At 37.5% G+C, this 22527-nt stretch overlaps 1 protein-coding gene across 1 annotated transcript in view; it reads right to left on the bottom strand.

The window, feature by feature from the left end:
* PEPD (peptidase D) overlaps nt 1-22527 on the bottom strand; it is a 210261-nt gene that overhangs the window by 21567 nt on the left and 166167 nt on the right. The window contains exon 13 of the mRNA XM_034788453.1: nt 2718-2902. Coding sequence (XP_034644344.1) covers nt 2718-2902 — 185 coding nt within the window. The remainder of the gene's footprint in view (nt 1-2717; nt 2903-22527) is intronic.

Here is a 22527-nt window from a genome sequence, read left to right as displayed (position 1 = left end):
TAGGAAATAATGTTATTAATGCTTTGAAAAGTGTATTAGTCATTCTTCTATATTAGGGCTTGTCTACACTTAAAATGCTGCAGCAGTGTAGCTGTATCAGTAAAGCTGCGCTGCTGTAGCACTTCAGTGAAGACACTACCTACACCGATAGAAGGTGTTCTCCCTGGGCATAGGTACTCCGCCTCTTTGAGAGGCAGTAGCAAGGTCAACGGGAGAATTCTCCTATCAATGTAGCACTGCCTACACAGGGGGTTAAGGTCGATTTAATTGCGTTGCTCTGAGGTGTGGATTTTTCACATCCCTGAATACTGACCTAATTTCCTTACATAGACCAGGCCTTAATCAGACTTTGCATTGACACACACATTACATCATTATGTAGCGGTTTAATTATCCCTGTATATTTCATCATGGTTATTTTCTGTTATTATTCTAGTCAGGCTTTAAGACATTTGTCACCCATCTTTTAAGAACAAGAGAAGTTGCATATCGTGCTTGTACTTGAGAAAGAAAACTTTTCAGTGCACTTCAACTAAGTGGCCAGCATATGATTACATGTAAAGATCAACTAGTGACTGGAGAAAGCAATTCTTTCTGCATAGAAACGTATGTACACTCACACCAGAGCCTTACGTTCTTCTCCCATGTAGCCTAAACCAATTATTATGCAGTAGCAGTAGTTATGGACTAAGAACTGATGCAAGAATCCCACAAATGCTGACCCTCACACTAACAAACCACATTCACTTTTAAACTCTTTTTCCTTTTCAGAAAAATATGCATTTTAAAATTGAACCAAAGAGGGAAAAATGTATGAGCCACACAGTTTTGTTTAAAATTAGTATTAAAAGGATAGAGAAAAACATTTTAATAGCAACTAGATTGCCTCAGGAGACTCTCCTTCTGCAAGGTGTGTAGTAAAGACACAACAGTCAGGCTCTTAGGTTTGAAAAGATTGCAAAGGGTTGTGGAGAGACCTAGCAGTCCGGTTCTTTCTACGCCTACTGCTGACCAATACACTGAGTAACACACTACGGCCAATGAATATATGGTGACCCATGTTGGAAAAATAAGCTAATGATTCACTGGAACTAGACTTCAATGTAGGGCAGCCAGGGAAAAGCCCGTGGGCAGGTGTTTGGGAGGAACCGTATCTCCTTCCTCCCTTCAAGAGATGTTTCTCCTTTTCACAAAGTATCTTTCCTCTAAAACCCCCCATGAAAGAACTGCAGGGATGTGCATTATGTATTGGCAAGGTGTGTACTCCTCGCTGGTGTGTGTTTTATTTTTCCAGGCATATCTGCATCTACTCTGGCAAGAGTTTGTCATCAGTCCCATTTAGGGCCTTATCCTGCATTGCTGCAAGAGGGTGGGCTCTGTCTCCTCCAACACCATTCAGATTTGAAGACACTCAGCTTCTCGCAGGAGGAACTTAGCACTGTGCAGGTTGAGAATAAATGTATACTTTAAAATGGCATTTCCTAGGAGGCAAATATTTTTTGAAGAATGTGTCAAGGCTGGGAGTGTTGATATTGAGCATACTCATCGGTAAAAAAACATTTTGTTTGAAATGTTGCATATTCTCAAATGTGTATTTTTGCATCAATACCTCTAAAATTGCTCAGAGCACAACAGAGGTGCTGGCTGATGAACAGAGGTATTAGCAATTATTGTTGGAAATGAAGGGAAACAGGGACATTGTGTCTTATGGGATTTCACAAGACCCAGGTTGACTATGGCTTCAGAGTATACACCTCTACGCCGATATAACGCTGTCCCCAGGAGCCAAAAAATCTTACCGTTATATGTGAAACTGTATTATATCGAACTTGCTTTGATCCACCGGCGCGCGCAGCCCCACCCCCTGGAGCACTGCTTTACTGAGTTATATCCGAATTTGTGTTACATCGGGTAGAGGTGTATTTTTAATTTTGCAGTGGAAAAATCAGAGGCCTTAATAGGTCTCACTGCTGCATTGCCATTGGGTGTTAGTCACATCTTTATCATACCCCTCTTCTACAACGGCAGCACCCCAGCTGCCCAACCTCATGCTCCCACTAACAGAAGTTGGTCCAATAAAAGATATTATCTCTCCCACCGTGTCAACTTAACTCTGTCCATTGCTTTTACTCCCTCCACCTCCATTTCCACCCCTACCCATGCAGTTTCTGTCCCCACTCCCTTCCCTTACTCCAACAATTTCTTCCTTTTCTCCACTAACAAATGCCCTCCTGCAAACTGTAACATAAAATACATACACATGCAAAATGATGGCTCTACCAAGCGGTGTGCCAACTGTTACCCTGATAACCTTGCTTCAAAGTTATTAATGCTTTCCCTCGTCCTTAAAATGTTTTTTTTTTTTTTTTGGTGTGGTCTTTTTAGATCATAAACTCTTTGAGGCAGAGAACACATTCTCCTGCACGAGCACACTGCTGATCATGCAGCTGCTGCTGAATAAACAGACCAACTGAAAATAAAACGCATTCTTGCACCTTATTCATAGGAGCATTAGGAACGCTAAGAATCCCCGCAGCATGAGTAGGCATGATGAAATCATCATTTAATTTCAGGAAAACCACATGAAATACCACACCAGCAAAGAAAAACTTCAGTGCACATCAATTCCTAACCAGAGAAGACACTACTGACTGTGAAACTAAAAGAAATGCCTACTTAAGTCAGAAGGGTTAATCTGAAAATCAGCTAGCACTAACCTCTGGGTAGCCTCCAACATCATGCACATCAATTCCAAGAAGATGTCCAAGTCCGTGTGGCATAAATATTGCACCCAGATGAACCTTCACCATGTCATCTACATTGCCTTTCAGGATGCCAATTTTAGTCAGCTCTTCCAGATGGACTCTGTCTGCCAGACGGTGCATATCAGGCCAGGCGACCCCTTAGAGAGCAGAAAAAAGCAGCTGTGTTAACTATTTCTAGATACTTTAAAATAAAACATTCAGAAAAGGAGAAGAAATATATCCAGCGCCCTTCACATCTTTAAAAAACAAACAAACAAACAAACAAACAAACAAACAAACAAACAAACAAACAAACAAACAAACAAACAAAAGGAAGTAGGCAGACTCATAGACTTTAAGGTCAGAAGGGACCATTATGATCATCTAGGCAGAGTATCCATTTTAGCAGGAAAACATTTAAAATCGTAACAAACAGCTAACCTGGATATGCAAAAATGGATGATGGTCAACAAGAAACCTAATGAAATAAAACCGGGATTTGAATAAGATTTTTTGCTAAATTGTATGTGTTTGCTCATGTCTGTGCAAACATTAATATACCCATGAGTTTTCAGAAAGACCATCAATGGGTAAAACATAGCCAGTTATTTGAAATGCAGAACATAAAATATTAACATAATTATATTTAATTATAATCAATTCTCTCATGGTGAACATACTGGTTAGGACATTTGAAATGGCTGTCACTTTTCTGCGTATATACCAGATTTATAGCCTGTGTCTTTCTGGCAAAAACACTTTCCAGAAATTAATGACTCCCTTGTTCTTTCCCTCAGCAAATGGGCTGTGTAAAAGTCAAGTCCTCTGGTACGTACACTAAAAGACCGTTACAACAGACTGCTGATAGCCTATAAGTAGAGTATCAGGACACATTACATATCCATTATTTTTGTGTATTATACAGTATCGTTTGACTAAAACTGCTGAGGGAGTCTTTTCCACTGTTGGTAACACAGTATGCTATCTTAATTAGTTAACCAAGGGTTTGAGTCATTATCAACAATTACAGTTGGAGAACTAAGGTAACTAGGGCTAAAGTACAGTAACTAGTATTTTCCTTGTTCAAATTTGGCATGGCTATACAAAAATCAGCAATTTTTATATCCAGCCTCCCCACTTCAACTATCATTTGTTTTACCTCAGTGAAACATCCAGCTTTGAGGTCCTGTTAACATTAATGTCATGTCATAATTACAGTAGGAATTTCTGCTAAATGTAATAAAGTGAGAAATACTTCACTCCCATAGCAGGGCTCAAATAAAATTCATACTTGTGTGGCTTTGGAATAAAGGTCAGGAGCATGATGAGCAGCACTGTATGTCTACAGTCATCAGATCTGTTTAGCATTGCAAACTATCCAAACATGAACCAATGCATCTCAAAGAGTTTCCACTAATAGGAACTGCTCAATTGATCATAGAGTCAAGTTAGGTGACATGCAGATTTATTTATTTCAGCTATTGGATTAGTCCCACATTGTTAGACTTTTACACTCTTTCTTCAAGTGTTGTATACATTTGAACACTGGTTACACTAATATTAAATTCTTTAGGTTTGTCTGGTATTATTCCACAGTTACTTCATAACAAATTCTAAATCCATTATATGTTAAGTTGCAACAGTACAGTCTTGGCTATAAAGTAAAAAGTGGTAGCCGTGTTAGTCTGTATCAGCCAAAAGAACGCGTGAAAGCTTATGCCCAAATAAATTTGTTAGTCTCTAAGGTGCCACAAGTACTCCCCGTTCTTTTTAGTAAATTACTGTATCATGTCTGTTTTTCTTCTTACTTTGTAGACTTAGAAGTATATGTTCCCTGGACTCAACTTCTATGTGGTAAACATCACTGTTCCCACATATTTCTGACTTCCTGACTCAAACCTAAGTTTGAGCTTAGAGGTCTAGTGATGAACCTTTCTGGTGACCTCTGGACATACAGAATTCTTAAGACGTTTGAGTCTCTGGTGTTTCATGTATTCCTTTGTTTGGTTCAAGAGAAGCATGATATGGAAGATTTTCAAAAATACAAATGAGAGTTAAATCCCGTTGACTTTCAGTGGGAACTGGGAGCCTAAGGCCTAAGTGCCTTTGAAAGTCTCTCTTCTGCATCTGCTTTTTAGGTTAGGACTAAGCCCTGGTCTATACTACAGAGTTAGGTTGACGTAAGGCAGCTTATGTCAACCTAACTAAGTATCTACACTAAAACATAGCTCCTATCAATGTAACTCGCCCACTTCACCAACTTAACTCCACCTTCGCAAGAGGCGTAGCGCTTAGGTCAATGTAGTTAGCCTGACATAGTGTCAATGTAGACACAGTGTTGCTTACATTGATTGGTGCTGCCTTTCAGAAGCTGTTCCACAATGCTCCACAATGGTAATTAAATTGGTGCAAGCGCTCCTGGTGAGGATGTGCACCGGCCACACAAGGAGCATGGATTTGTTGTGAAATGTCAGTTAAATCTCGGTTTCCACACATGAAAATTCGTGAAGTAAAACTAAAATGAGATTTTAAACATGGATCTAATTATACCCATGTAACAAAGAAAGAATAGGCTCCGCACCCCCCTCAAGCTCTAGCTAAATTTCACTTCTTGTAATTCTACGTCAAACTATAACTACGTTATGTATGTACCTTCACTTTATGGGGCACCTATTTAGGTTTCTTGACATTTGGTGAGTTTCAGTGTTATCTGCACAATATCGTTACCAGAAATAGACTAAGAAACTAGTAGATATGCAAAAATGGTAGAAAAGCAGCTTTTAAACAAATAGAAAATAAAATAAACCTCTGTTGTTAACATTAGGAATGTAAAGACATTGTGCTGTTCACTTAAATTTCCTGGCACAACTGTGACTACAAGTTTGCTGATTGGTTCTTCTGGAGATCTTTAACTTAGACTTAAATCTGCAATTTTAAAATCAAACCTTTGATATTAGAAAAAAATCTGCCTGGAGATGAAGTTGAGTAGCAATAACAATCTGCCTTTAGATACAGAATATGAATTTTTCATGTCAGCAATTCTACTTTCTGTACATTGCTAATACACAATCATGAACATTTCACTTAGGACCATATTCAATGCAGTTGCAGTGGTGTAACTGAGGTCAGCATTTGGTCAGTGTATGAAATGGAAAGCTCTGAATAACTTGTTTCAATGAATTTAAATGAGGCCTCTCCAAGCACTAATAGCATCTGGTATTTGTAGAGTATTAGAGAAAAATGGTGCTGAGTAGAGCCAGACTTCATGTAAACAGGCAAGGTGCAAGCTTCCTTATACAACCTTGCAGAATATAATGCACCTCAATCCTGACTCACAACATCCCTTTGCCTTTATTTAGCACATGGAATCAATTATACCAAACTATGGGTGCATTTTTGTGATGTGAAGAAGCATCCACATGAGTCAAAACAACCATTTAAAAATTACACAGAAAGTTCTACAGCTAACAACGGGCATTAGGAGACATTTTCCAACCATAAATTAAATCTTCAAAAATATACATCCTTTATAGACAATAAAGTTTGAGAAAATGAACCATTATAATGCTCTAATTAAAAAGTGCTTTACTGATTGTTTTAGCTGCAAATCCTAGCTGAGCATTTGCACCAACTGCTGAGAACAACTTTGGGCTCTCTCTTTTAGCTGAGAAGGAACTTAAAACGTTCTGTGCATCCTCTCCCCCCTGGTTTCCTACTCCTGAATGTTCCTCATATCTAGTCATGCAAATAGAAATGTATCAGAACCGAAGCTCCAGTTCTGAATGATCCTTGAGTTCAGAAAAGTTAAAGTTGGATGGGAACTCTGAGGCTTGGGCCTATTACAATATTCAGAGGCGAGACTGTAAAAAAAGAGAGAGAACATGAAATCTTCTTTAGTGTTCTGACAAATTTTAGTAGTTGAGTCATAGGAGAGAATCACTTCAGCTCCAATTCTCTGAATCGCACTCTTGTAGCTGTAAATAGCACTGGCAAAGCACTGGCTATAGGGAAATTAAGTACTGCCTAAGAGACCCTTTTAAATGATTCATGTATCATTTTGCAAGCAGGCCTGTAATGTAAGTATTAAAATACATCGAAGATTTTTAAATGAAAAAATAAACAAAGGCCGTGAAGTGCACAGACGCTATATTTGTTATTCTGCTGTTTGTCTTTATGTTTCATTTCATGTGGTTGTCTTAAAAGGGTGTTTGTATTTTGAACAACTCAGCTGCCTTGTTTGCTATGAGTTCAAATGGTTCTAATTCTAAACTGTAAAATATTTCACCTATAGATTATTTTATCTGGTTAAATGTATATTCTCTGGGGAGACAGAAAAATATTAAGACCTTTGTTAACCTACTGCACAGTAGAATGTGATCATGCATTATTGGTGTGGTAAGGACAAACACTAGCAGTTTTGAGCCAACTGGAGATATTGAACTAAGTAGAATGAACTTGCTGCTCTTGGAGTAAAAAATGCTGGAGTCATCGTCTTGCTAGATATGAACTGATTGTCATGCTGGAGATAAGCTTGGATAATATGGTGTAAACATAGGGGTTTTTTTAAAACAGCAAATTAACAGAGCTTTTCCAGTTATAGCTTTTCATCAAATCTTTCCTAACTGGTAACCTTAAGAAAGCCTCAAAAACATTAATTTTACTATGAGAAGCAAGTACTTCAGAGCAATCTGACAAATATTTAAAAATATTGAGCACACAGTCTACTCAAGAAACAAGTTTGGCAAACTAACTCAAGCAGCAGAGACAGAAATTTGTATGCAGATTTTGTGTTTTTAATATATTTTAATGTTTTATATAATAAATATAAAACCATACACTGAAAGTTTAATTTTAATCCTAAAATTGTGTTGAGTGAAATTGACAAGGGTTGCAGTTATAACTGAACAATCAAAATAGGATTATGTTTTTTTTTATAATACAATGGCACATATAAATCTGGCTTTAGCTGACCAGCAAGTGTCCCCCAGCAAGATTCTAAATTAATTAGAAAGTGCATCTGGGACTCCTGGCTTTTATCAGAGTCCCCAGTTTTGATACTCTGCTCTCCTGACACATGTTGGCAACGGGAACATGGAAGGGGAAAAGAAAAAGAAATATGGTAGTCAAGGTTCACCATGGACAGTTGAGAGCAGAACCTTGTCAGTAACCTCTTTTCACATTAGAGCAATATCACTTAACAATTTGGATGAGACCAAAGGGAGTATAAAAGCAAAGATGCATGCATTAATCTTGTTCCAGCTGACAAAGCATTATTTACATGTATGATTGCAAATGTAATCATAACAGTTGATTGTGCTTTAATACCCTTTTGCATTAGTCCTGCATCCCCAATCACCCTCTGAAATGTTTCACTGTTTGTATTATTCAGGATCTTTATTTATCAGTTACTGAGAAGTTTATCATGGTTGCCAAAATGTTATTTTTTTTTTAAATGTAGAAAGGTTAGTTCAATTATTAGCTTTAAACCAATTTATAAGCTGGTTATACCGCACTGACAGATCAGGTTTAGAAAGCCAGATTGGAGCGTCCTTGGACTTTGGAAGTTAGTACCAAGAGAAGTCTGCACTCAGGAAAATCTGCTGATGATGTGTCTGCTCTATTCTTAATTCACTGCCAAATGAGATACTGTGTAATACAGGTCAGTGAACCAATGACTGAGCTTCTCTCTAAAGTCCAGTTACCAAGGCTCATTAAGTTTTGATTGGTTAGTTGCCATTCAGCATGTTTTTGGGCAAAAGGCCAGGATAAAAAGCACCTTTTACAGTGACACATGCAATGTAAATATTAAAGTTTTAAATATACATTCTGAAATATATAACAATGACCAGGCTGTTGGGCAACTCAGATAACATCAACGGTTCTTAACGGATTTCTATAGAGAAAGCTACTGTGCTAAAAGTACTATTATTTTACAGTTTTTTTATATATGTGGTATAATGTGCTTAAAAATGGCACAATCAATACCTTTAGCACAATTATATTTAAAAAAAAGACAGAGCCATATCTATATATAGAGATATAGATTAGTTATATAATTTCCAGCAATAATCTGAAATTATCAGATACCTTTAAATTGAGTATCTAAGCATAGTCTGACGAAAAAAAAAAGACACCTGTGTTTTTTACCTTTTAGAATATTTTCCCACCAATCCCTAAATTGCCAAACTACTTTGTAATATTTTCTAAAATCTAACTTTTAAAAACTTAAAACATCATACGAAAACACTGCTCTCACTCACTCTCTCTGGATGTTCATTTGGCGCCAAGAAGATTTTGGTGATATAGGGGGGTTCAATGAAGTTGAGAATTAGATAGCATCTTTTAATTTCATTAGATGTACTGTAACTTTGTAATTGACATTCTTAAAAGGCAGGATAATCCCATTATTTATCTTAAACAAGCAATTTACAAGAATATCACAGTAAGAAAAGGTTTTATAGTTGTTCATAAACTACTGCTATCCCTGTTATCTTCTCATCCAAGTAATCTGAGGTTATTTACTTAAGTTTTATTAGAAATTGTACTAGAATATAAAACAACAGTATACAAAAATAACTTGGGATTACTGCTTGGTACTTAGTCACTTCTGTTTGGAGACTGTTCTCAAAAGGTCTCACACAGTAATTTTTTTGCTGCTAGTTAGGGTATTTTGTGGTTATAATTGTGACAATGATTAAACCACAAGTGATTTAGCAGGGAGTTGCCAGTACAGATGTCACAATACTTATAAAAAAATACTGTGCAAGGTTATACTAAATTTCTCCCAAAACTGTGTTAAGGTTAGGTTATATTTAATTTCTGAGTGTCTACAAACAAGGGCAAAAGGTCCGACATCCCCTGGTAGTGCCACTAAAATGCAGACGAACTGTGCAATCCTTGTCTCAGTCAGTGAACCACTGGAACATGTTAAGATTGGCTAGACACGTAACAAACATAGCAGACATTAAACAAAACTCCCTAAAAATGCTAAGCAAATTCTTATTAAACATTATTTAAATGTAAGATGATGCTTTCTTCTCTTTTCGTTTTGTTGAAAAAATTGCTACATTTCAGATTTTCAAAGCTTCCTTTTTGCACAATAGATCAGACAGCAAATAATTTGTTATCAGTTTTCTAGATTTCGTTCCCAAACAACCTGGCCTGGCAAATGTCCCCTGAACATCAACAAAAAAAGATTATTATAAAATTACACCTTATTATAAATAGCATTGTCCTGTTGTTGAAGTGGTTGAATAAACTAGTTTGCTGAGCATGTTTCTTAGCCTTCACTGGGTAGTTGTGACAAAAAATGGCAGGTAACTGCTGACAAGAATATCTATCTTCTAAAAGGTTTCAGAGTAGCAGCCGTGTTAGTCTGTATCCGCAAAAAGAAGAACAGGAGTACTTGTGGCACCTTAGAGACTAACAAATTTATTAGAGCATAAGCTTTCGTGGACTACAGCCCACTTCTTCGGATGTAGTCCACGAAAGCTTATGCTCTAATAAATTTGTTAGTCTCTAAGGTGCCACAAGTACTCCTGTTCTTCTTTTTGCGGATACAGACTAACACGGCTGCTACTCTGAAACCTTTTAGAAGATAGATATTCTTGTCAGCAGTTACCTGCCATTTTTTGTCACAACTACCCAGTGAAGGCTAAGAAACATGCTCAGCAAACTAGTTTATTCAACCACTTCAACAACAGGACAATGCTATTTATAATAAGGTGTAATTTTATAATAATCTTTTTTTGTTGATGTTCAGGGGACATTTGCCAGGCCAGGTTGTTTGGGAACGAAATCTAGAAAACTGANTGTAGTCCACGAAAGCTTATGCTCTAATAAATTTGTTAGTCTCTAAGGTGCCACAAGTACTCCTGTTCTTCTTATCTTCTAAAAACAAACCAAAATAGTAAGATGTAAGGGAACTAAAATCTACAACCACGTTTGATGACCAGAAATGGGCCCAAAGTCAAATCCACAAACCTTTGAACTTTGGGGAAATTTTGTCAAGAACCCCCAAAATGGGGGGAAACTGTAACCTGATCTCAATTTTGCATAGTGGGTGCATGATTACTTATAAGTTACTTAAATGCACTACATATTCAGGTGCCTATCTTTAGTCACCCAAGTTTGAAACTTGGGCTCTATTTTGCACCGGTAACCAACAGTTTGTTGCTATAGGTCGATAATGGTCAGTTCCTTCTTCCATTATAAGCCCTATATTTTGATGATTTTTCATGTGTGTCAAGCCACCAAGATAATTCTAAACTAGGATATCATTTTTCTTAAAGCACAGTAGCCTAAGTCTGCTGAATGGAAGACTGAAAAGATGCAATTTTTGAAATAAGCTGCAGTGAAGCCCAGCAGAATATGTCATGCCTAGTCAGTTTCACCACAAGATCTTCAAAGATGCACATATTCCGGGTAATAGTAGCAGCACTTCAGGGTTTAGTTTTAGTGGGGAAACTCAAACTTTGAAGTTTAGAAAAAAAACTTAGCTCAGATAATACTCAGGGCAATTTTTATTCTGTCCAGACAAAATCTTCTGTTTCTAGTAGGTTGGTTCTCTAACAGCTACCTTGATGTAGTATCAAGTCTGAAGGACTCACGCACCTCACACTTCAACGAAAATTACAATGTACAACACAACAATCCCTTGAATATTGGATTGGAAGTACTGCAGATAAGACACCATGTGAAGAACAATTTAATTCCCCCACAATGACAGTATCCAAAAATTGTATTTGCAGTGTCACTGCTATAGCCAGTAAGGTTTAATGGGGAAGTTATTTTTCAAATTTAAAAATAGAAACATAAAACATAATATTAAATAAAGAGAAATGCTAAGAACAGACGTGACAAAGTAAATTCAACCCCTAATCCTTTCACACATGCTTCATTTAAAGTTGCGAATAGTTCCATTGAAGTTTATGGGAATACTCATATGCTTAAAGTTAAGCACATGAATAAATCTTTGCTGAATTTGGGTCTAAGGCTGCAAGTTTGTTCTTGTATTACTGCAATGCATCTACTGTAGGTCTTGCACATGCTGCAGTTCCAACTGGTCTGAGATCTCTACAATACCTAAGCCACATAGGGAGAATTCAGGGACACAATGGCAGCCTTCTCTGAGAAGTGCCTTGTTTCATAGGTTTGGGAATACTCTGTTATTTTTGCCTCTCTAATGTTGCAGTGGTCACTCTCCGTGGGTCAACTGCTGTGTGTTAGCCTACAACTGAAAAGAACAGTTCCCAGTGGGGTTCGTAGTGAGAGACTCTCAGTCTGAAATCTTGCATCTAGGGAAAAAAGGATAATCTTACATTACAACGGATTGTTTCTTGCTTTAAGGGACTGAAAGATTTGCTGAATTTGACAGAGAGTAATGCCCCTTTCTTTCATCTCCTACTGTTAGCTAATGCTAACTCTGGGCAGTTAGTCTGTATGGTTAACAGTGACTCTCATCCCAATACAATAGGATTCACATGCATTAGTTAATAGACTTTTGTAACAATTTAAAAAAAGTTGTAAGTTTTCAATTTATCAATTAATGTTGCTTGTTGTTCAATATTAGAACTTTGTCTGCCTCCCACTTTCCACACCCCTTTGGGGATGGCCATGCCTCCTTTAGCAAACAATTGATGTTGATGAATTCTGATTTAAGTTTAAATGGCAAGCCACAATGCCTTTTCTGGGTCACTCACACAAAACTAACACTTAAACAGAGTGCAACTTGTTTATGAACAAAGAAATAATGTTATACTATGAGCAGGAAAATACTATAGGCATAATTCAATAGAGAATGGGCTATTAATTTCTGTGACATTATATATGAACAAGAGTTAGATTATTTCCAACTGTTTTTAACACAAGAGCACATTCTTAATTGAAAGGGAAAAGTATATTGCCATGTCATCTGTTGGGATTCATTAAATATCAAGGACTAATTATAACACTCTGAAAGCACTTATCCTTTAGGGGAATCAATATGAAATCCTCAACTTAAGTTATTAATGTTCTATGCCTAAGAAATATTGCCATGCTTTAGATATCACAGAAAATTAAAATGACTTGCAGTAGTTGGCATGAAAATAAGAAAACCTGGACAGAAATTATTCCATAATACAAGTAGGGAAGTTAGAAATTAATAAACAAACATGAAATAATCTCATGTCTTCCCCAGTCCCTCTCTGTAATGCTTCTGTCAAAAAGTCCAATTTAGAGCATGACAAAACTGTATTAATTCTTTAAAAAAATATATTAAAAGAAACGATTGTCCTTAGAAAGCACAACTGACAGCCAATATGTGCTTATAACTCAATACAAATTTGGACTACACAAAATAAAAATAAACGATTTAAATAAATTATAAATGAAAAAACCATTTCTCTGAATATCTGATGGAGAGAAACATTTTAGTAAATTTATCTTGTAGTCAACAGCATTTATGAATGAGGTAATAGTTATTTTTTAATAGGATAGTTACAATGATGTTCCTCATGTGTTTAAGTTTTTTCCTTTTTAGTAGAACACATAGGATGAATGACATCATAAAAAGGCATAAGGAACTGTAATATACAGAAATAAACCTGAGCTCTTGTGAGATATGGAACTGTTATAGCTCAAAATAAATGTTTAATAAGTAATCTGTGACCTTGCAATTTCTGAATTTGCATACATTCCTGACCATGTGTGCGCTCAATTTAAAACATGGAGAACAAGTCATCAATAGTACAACATACTATGTTAAATTCTGTAGCTATTAGTGCCTTTAACAGGTTCTTAAAATTATTTGGATTATTTCATGCCAAGATCTTATACTATCTAAACCCAACAATCTTCTCCATTCTGTTCCTTTTGGAACATACTTAAGTAGCAAAAACAGAGCAGAAAAAAATTGAACCTTTGAAATTTTCAAATTTTTTTGTATAAAAAGCATTCTCCACATTTTATTTGTATACAACAGGTATTACTCAGCACAGTAGCTCTTGTTCTCTAAACATACGTCCGCCACAGAGTTGTGTGCCTGACCATTCAGCCACAAACCCTTTTCAAGGATGCACATCACTCAAACCTTACATTCTATTGGCTAAGGGACACAAGACTACACCCTGTATAGCCATTACTCAGTTCTTCTCTGCCTCCAAAAGCATTAGGTCTTGAATTGTGAATCATTCACAATCAGTGTGGCTCCGTTAGGGGCAATATGTTCAGAGTACAGGAGTTGTTTTGGTAATTTGTTCTCATAAATGACATTACCTAGAAGAACCCAAATGCAGCAGACTAGCTAGCTGTAACCTCCCTGTCAAGAAGAGGGCCGAGTTCTTCAGTCACTGTTCAATAGGCAGAACCGGTCTCCCGAAACCAAAATCAGTTCTTGATGTGACACTGAGTGATTTGTGAAGGTGCAAACTGAGCTCTACACTTTTCAGATACGGGCACGTTACAGATACATGCCACTGAAGTTGCCACCCTTTGCCTCAGCCCTGAAATATCTGCCATGTCATAAGACAATGTACAACCCTATCCATTTAGGTAGGATGAGAGCTGAAGTAGCCCAACCTTTAAATTTTTCTCCAAAGATCATAAACATTGTATTGGACCATCAAAAAGGTTTATTTCTAATCAGGGACTGACTACTCTCTTGATATCCAGGACACGCAGCTGACCTTCCCAGGACAGCTTAGGGCTTTGGGGAAAATAGAGGCAAGTGATATGCATCAATTTAGGTGAAAATTTTGGATGAAGCCTAAATACCACCTTCTCCCCATACAACGTGTTAAAGGGTGACCTGACCCCATAACAGCCAGTAACTCAGAGATCCTAATAGTCAAGGTTATGGTCACCAAGACAAAAAAAACTTTCCACAAGAGGTGGTATAGTGAGTGAGTTCACATAGGATCAAAGGACCTTTCACATGTTTAGTTAGCACCTAATTGAAATTTCAATGAGCATTTTGCCCTGTAACATAAAAGAAGGTGTCTGAAATTAGACTATAAACTCTTAAGGGAAGGTACTGTGCTTTTCTATGTGTTGTACAGCACCTAGCACATTGAGACCCCAATCCTAACTCGAGCCTTTGGGTATTTCTCCAGCACAAATAAGAAATGATAGTGATACAAGTTGCAGGCCCCTGCTAACTCTGGAGAAAAACCTCAGACATTGGCTCTGAGTTCTAACGTGCAAGTCCACATCTGGATGACCTCAGTCAGTAAAGATGCCACTGAGGGTTTGAACGTCCACTCAATAATCTACCCTCTCAACTCAGGTCATCATTGATGGTGTTTTTTGTCAGATGGGGTTTTTGTTTTGGACTCACTGTTCCCATGGATTAATTGCCTTTTGATATGACAAGTGACCATGTGCTCACTCTATTGAGGTATTACAGGACAACCATATTGTCCATGACTGAGAACCAGCCCGAGGGGTCCTCAGCACTAGAAAATTTACATGGAGTCTCAACTCTGAAAGACTAACAACAGTCAAGTTTACTAATTAAGCTCCTCACGCTATACCAGAGACATCTGTGTCTATCATTATCTGAGGCGCTTGGTGTGAGAAGAGCTTTTCCTTGACTACTTTCCCCAACATTGTTCATCATAGGAAAGTCTGACCTTTTCAGGAGGGGATTCTGCCAACTCCATCTGGAGAGGTAGAGGGGACATGGGGTTAACTCTTTTGGAAAGGAGAATGGAGGGCTCAAGGGATATGCCCACTCCCCCTAAATGCCAATGCCAACTTTGAAAAGTTCTGTGGCCACAAGACTCCTATATGTAGCTCTGTAAATGCAATGTCATTAAGGAGAATAGCTTTCACATTGCATATAAGCTGGCTTGGTGAACAACTTTTGTGCATATCTGGAACAATTTCGCATATTTTATTGAAACAAACAACATCAATCAACAAATATGCCCAGCTGCCCAACTAATGTCTGATTGCAATTTCAGTTCAGTGGGGACTTGAGATACAAGCTTGTTAAATCATATAAATGTACAGATAGGGAATTGAATGGTAGCCAAGTTGGCCTTAGCTGTTGCTTGTGAACAGTTGACTAGAGAAAGAGGAATTTAGAACAATGGACCTTACTGAAAGAGGTGTTTAATTCTCTTAATATCATATGGTGTATACCTGGGAAAATGAAATAAAGAACTAGAGAGCTACTGAACAAAATAGAGTAGTCATTTTTGAAAATGTCCATACATTTAAAAATAATGCTTGGAATGTGACTGTATCTCATTTACAGATTAGATGTAGGGCCTACAAATTAAGGATCATAGAGTGTTTAACTTAAACAGGGAGAACAATGGAAGGTGCACTGCACAGCCCTTATTATCTAGAACATTAATTCTAAGTAGTTTCAAGGATCTAAGTTTTAATATAGGAAATAAAAAGATTCCATCTATCGACCTGGGGTCTAAAACAATAATACATTTAAAAAGATGTAATGTCACCAGCACTATGGCCTCAAGAATTGGGATTTGGCTTGTAGATGTGTATTTATTAACATCTACTAAATACTCATTATAATGATACAGTAAATACCTTTATAAGTCACCTGAAACAATTATAAAATAGACCATTCCAGCACTTCTCAAACTGTGGGTCAGGACCCAAAGTGGGTCACAACCCCGTTTTAATGAGGTTGCCAGAGCTGGTGATAGATTGTTGGGGCCAAGGACTGAAGCCCAAGCCCCACCGCCCGGGGGGCCAAAGCCTGATGGCTTCAGCCTGAAGTGGTGGGGTTCAGGTTACAGGTGCCCCACCTGAGGCTGAAGCCCTTGGGCTTTGGCCCCCACACCCGGAGCAGCAGCGCTGAGGCAGGCTCAGGCTTTGGTTCTCCCTCCTGGGGTCGTGTAGTAATTTTTGTTGTCAGAAGGGGGTTGCGGCGCAATGAAGTTTGAGAACCCCTGAACTATTCTATAGTAATTGTCCAAATATCACAGTTTTCAGCAGTCTTGCTACTGTGTGGTGGGCCATTACTGGAACATTACTAGCCTTTATGTAACAGTATTCACATGAGGATGGTAAAGGGCTTTTCAAAGTTGGGTAAGTATGAACCCATCTCTGATACAGGAAACCTGAGGCACAGAGAGGTGAAGGGGCTTGCAAAAGGCCACATAGCAAATCAGTGCTAGAGTAAGGAACACAACTGTAGTCCCTTGGCACTAAGCAACAGACCATGCTGTCTACACAGTTTTGTTGTTTTCATTACTAATGGGTAACATTTTTATTTGTACATCACAGGTCATATTTTCCTTTTATTCACATCTCTTCATTAAACTGGGATTTCAAAATGGTGTCAGAAGAGCAGTCCTATAGTGAGATCATAATTATTTACAAGAATTCTTTGAATATTTTAGGTTAATGGAGAGGACAAACAGAATGCAGACCTCACTATTTAATAACTCCCTCCAATTTTTGATGAAGAGTTTTACTGGTTGCTGAAACATAGTGAGTCTAACCCCTATCCTAAAAAAAAAACCCAACGTACAGTAAAACTAGTTTACAAATCCAAAAGCTATGGATATTTGTATGGGATCAACACTAAGGCCCTGATTCATCAAGGTATATAAGCATGTGCTGACATTTAACCACATGAATCACTGAACTCAGCGGTCCGATGCTTGTGTAAGTGCCTTGCTAAAACAGGGCCTAACCAAACAATGAATCATAGAACTGGAAGGGACCTCGAGAGGTCATCTAGTCCAGCCCCCTGCACTTGTGGCAGGACTAATTATCTAGACCATTCCTGACAGGTGTTTGTCTAATGTGCTCTTAAAAATCTCCCATGCTGGAGATTCCACAACCTCCGTAGGCAATTTATTCCAGTGCTTAACCACCCTGACAGTTAGGAAGTTTTTCCTAATGCCCAACCTAAATCTCCCTTGCTGCAATTTAAGCCCATTGCTTCTTGTCCTATCCTCAGAGGTTAAGAAAAAATTTTTTTCTTCCTCCTCCCTGTAACAACCTTTTACATCCTTGAAAACTGTTATGTCCCCTCTGTCTTTTCTTTTCCAGACTAAACACACCCATTTTTTTCCAATCTTCCCTCATAGGTCATGTTTTCTAGACCTTTAATCATTTTTGTTGCTCTTCTCTGGACTCTCTCCAATTTTTCCACCTCCTTCCTGAAATGTGGTGCCCAGAACTGGACACAAAACTCCAATTGAGGCCTAATCAGAGTGGAAGAATTACTTCTTGTGTCTTGCTTACAACACTCCTGCTAATACATTTCAGAATGATGTTCACTTTTTTTGCAACAGCGTTACTCACATTTAGCTTGTGGTCCACTATGAACCCCATATCCCTTTCTGCAGTACTCCTTCCTAGGCAGCCATTTCCCATTTTGTATGTGTGCAACTGATTGTTCCTTCCTAAGTGGAGTACTCTGCATTTCTCCTTACTGAATTTAATCCTATTTACTTCAGACCATTTCTCCAGTTTGTCTAGATCATTGTGAATTTTAATCCTATCCTCCAAAGCACTTGCAACCCTCCCCAGCTTGGTATCGTCCGCAATAATAATGATAAATATCCATTTAAATATGCCTATATCTTCATTAGTTTTAGAGGCAGAAACAACCTATTTGGGAGTACTCATATTTTAGGTGAACGTGTATGAGAAGATATTTTATTAGGATACTAGTTCTGCTTGTCCATTGGGGCTCTTAGCACTGCCCATTATTATGCTTTCCTGGAACTTCTCACTTTGAAACCTTTCTTTCAGTTGCTTACAACTTTGCCAAAGCTTAATTCTTTGGGTTAAAATTTTCCATCTAGGGTGACTGCCTCCAGCTGTTTATTTTATTTTATTCTATTTATTTATTTATTTTGAAATTTCAGTCAAAGTGTCTCAGTCATTTCTGAGAATGAGGCTAGAGAAAGATATATTTTGTCCTTGTTAAAAAATTCTGGAGACCTTTTCTTTGAGAAGCTCTAGTGCCCCCATGCATTGGAGCAAGAACTTGAAATTGGCAGGAGCTGGTCTTTGTGGTAGGAATGGGCCTTTTGCTGTTCAGAAAATCTACCCAAATTTGGCCAATTTAGCCTTTGAGAAAATTGCAGCTTGCACATGCTCAGTCAAGAGTTGAAAGAGCATGCAGCTAATTTCTCTGAAGATTCCATCTGCAATGAGCAGGGCCCACATTAGACTTGCTGGGGCCCAAGGCAGAAACTAAGGAGTGGGCCCCGCTACCCAGGGCCAAAGCCGAAGCCCGAGCCTCCACCCGGGGTTGAAGCCTGAGCCACCTGGTGTCTCTGTTCCCCCCCAAAAAACGTTCCTCTGCACTCCCCTAGGAGAGTGTGCCCCCCCCCCGCCAGCTTGCAAACCTCTGCTTTAGTGTGATTTAGTTCCACTTTTAGAGACTACTGTAATATTTGCATTACATTTACCCACAGTGGCTCTGTAGATGTGTTGTAATTTAGCTTCGTAGGGCCCCAAGCAATTGTCCTGCGGAGGGTTAGGCCAGGTCTGTGTCCAGACATTGGAACTATAAGCAGAGAGAGACTTTCTCCTGTGCTCTTGGTGTGGAGGAAGCTGCCTGATTCAAATGCAAAGGTGACAAGAGTACTCTGAAAAATCATGTCTTAGGCTTCTCAAACCCAAAATTAATGGATACTTTTGACCTTAATCTCTCTGCCTCAGTTCCCCATCTGTAAACCGGGGATGATACTACCCCTTCACCTCACAGGGGTGTTGTGAAAATAACCTAGTTAATATTTCTGAGCACTTAGATATTATAGTGATGAGCACCACTGAAAAGCCCATGAGGAAATTAATAATTATCTCTTCAGAGCAGGTGCAGCAAATAAAGCATGGGGCTATACACTTAATAATGAGGATAAACAATATATAATAGTTGCTCATTAAACGTGCACCATCCATAATGTGCACTTAATGAGGCAGGGGGTCTGTGGCAAAAATTGTATGTGACCATGTATCTGTATATATGTGTGCGTATGCATATTAAGATTTGTATTCGAGACACAGATATTTGAAGCGAATACCTGATGAATCATGAAATAATTAAATTATGTAAATTTCAGTACTTTATATATATATATATCTGTCCCCATATTTCCCTTCTGATTTTTTCCATAGATTTAGCTGAGATGGTTATGAAACATTAAGAATATAACAAGTAGAAATGCAGTTTCTTTCCATTGCTATTTTTGGAATATTTTATCATTAACCTATCAAGAAAATTGATACAAATGTCTGCTCTAATCCCATGCAAATGTCCCTTTTTGAATCTTTTCCCCACAACTACTATTCTTCATACTTTCATTTTTAATCAACAACGAAGTTACATTTTTTTTCTTGGTAATACAGCTATCGTCAAGTGGTTCCAAAATTGTTGCTTGTGCAATAGAATTGAATATGCCTTTTTTCCTACAGATCAGTTTTGTGGCATAATCGCTGTTGCACTTGAGTTACAATTCCATCACGATGGTTTCTCAATTTGCAGAACATAGTATTTGCAACCCACAGGGATTTTTCCTGTTTTGTTTTTGGATTGGAAGCTAGGATATACAAATTTCTGAATTATATGTATTTTGACCCACACAGAGAACAGAGTCAAATGAATTCTTTGCTACAATAGAATCTGAAGCTTTGGGAACCTTCTGAAGTTATTCTTTAATAACAGATTAGATTTAATAGAAACAAACAGAAGCAAAATCAATTTTCAGAGATGTTATCACTGGCCTCATTTGAGGGCCAAAGTTTCAAAAGTTAATTCCTAAATTGCACCAGTAAAAATCCCGTGCACACTATTTTACAGTGCTAGCTTTCTTTAGCAGCACATATTCTCCATAAAGATGATGTGATGTAACCAAAAACAGCATTTATTTGATATCTTTATATAGTAATAACTTCTTATTTTTATTATCATAGTATCTAGAAGCCCTAGCTATATAGTTCTTTACTGACATCTCTAACTTTCTGAAAAGGCTAGTCAAAGTCCTACTTGACCATATGGCAGCAAGCAAAATCAATCGAGGACCCAGTTCTACAACTGGAGAGAAATATTATTTTCTACAGAAAACTAGCTGCTGATTTTTGTTGTGTATGTAAATTCTTTTTCTGGAGCCTGCCACATTAGGGGTTTGTAATCGTATGGTTTTCTTTGCATAGTGAGTAACACTTGGAAATGGAGGTAGAAAAAAAAAAGTAAAAGTGGAATGAGCAAGGACTTTCAGGAGCCAAAAAAGGCTGATTGAAATATGCTGGAGCCTGGCTATATTTAAAAGACCTTTGAATTGACAAGTTTTTTGCTTCCTGTTTCCTAGTAGGCAGAACTATAATGCTTTATTTTTTTTTAGGCGGAGAGAAGATAATTTCTGTTTATTTCAAAATATTATAAAGATTACAGCTCTCTTCCTCACATTTTCATTCCTCTTCTATGATTTTATTGAAATTATTTTATCAAACTGTAGTCAACACAAGAGTTTTTATTAGAACTGGTCAAACAATTTAAAGGGACGTTTCTTTGGTAAAATGGCCTTCTATTTGGAAAAAAAAGTTTTTGATGATAAATCCTCAAAAACAAAGTGAGGTCTCCCACTCATGACATCCTCTCTCCCCTCAAGTTAAAAGTAGGGTTGGGCAAATGAAAACTTTCAATAACAATTTCAATAATGTGTTTGATATTTTTAAAATTAAAAAAACTGAATAAAAGAAAAATGTCAGTCTGTTTTGTACACTTCAAAATGGAAACTTCAACATTTTAATCAAAACAGGTTTTTATTTTTCAACAGCTCTAGTTTTCATGCATGTTTGTAGAACACAGGTAATCAGTGCTTCTGCAAATTCTTTTCACTTAACCGCCTTTATGACATGCTCCCACATAATTTTCAGCAGTAAAGATTATTAGGAGCATAATGTGGCCAGGGAAGAACACATCGGAAGGGAAAAAAGGGTAAAGAAACCCACGAGGTTCTGCTCTCAGAGCTTCCTTCATGTTTACTGTTCAGGGAAAAGGGTTCAGGAGCTGCTGAGGAGGTAGGGTGCAACAGCCCTACAAACTCCCAAACGGTTTTGTCTCTACAGTGGAAGATTCTGTATTTTCATGGAAACATCCCATGATCACAGTTACATGGATGCATCATAATATTTTGGTGCATATTGGCAGCAACATCAAAACCAGTCTGCAGCACATGTATTCAACCTGCTTTATGTGCCACTGTTTGCGATTACCAGCCTCAAAAACATACAATAAATATATTTGCACCAATATTCCAACTAGTCAAGAAGCTAAAAGCAACATGATGTTTTCAGGAAGAACAATAAAGATTTGATGCCAAATATCTGATTAGCAATATTAAAATTTAAAATAACTTCATCTGGAAGGCTGTTTAGGGGTTTGGTACATTCACAATGCTGGCTGAGAACCTGGCAAGCAGTTTCAGAAATATAACTTAATTTTGTGACCTTGTTAAAGTAAACGGGTAAATTAATTCAGAAAATCTCTATATTATTATGAGCATAACATTGCTTTAGGTTTAAACTCCCCAAACTAATAAGCAACATACTAGAAATTAACTTTTTCAATACATATTAAATGAAGCAATTAAAGCTTGCAATAAAATGTAGAGAAAAATATAAAGACTGGATGGAACCAGGACTTTGGGGGGGGGGGGGAAATTAGAAAGATTATGGAGTTTGTACATTATTATTAAAATGGCAAATATCTAGACTTCAGATCCAGATAATTATAGCTTGAAGTGGAACAATAAAATCGTATCTAGATGTGCAGCACTTATATGTGCAGCTAGCTTGTATAACA

The sequence above is a fragment of the Trachemys scripta genome, chromosome 13, assembly GCF_013100865.1.
Source record: "Trachemys scripta elegans isolate TJP31775 chromosome 13, CAS_Tse_1.0, whole genome shotgun sequence".
Taxonomy (NCBI): domain Eukaryota; kingdom Metazoa; phylum Chordata; order Testudines; family Emydidae; genus Trachemys; species Trachemys scripta.
This window is presented reverse-complemented; position numbering and strand designations above follow the sequence as displayed.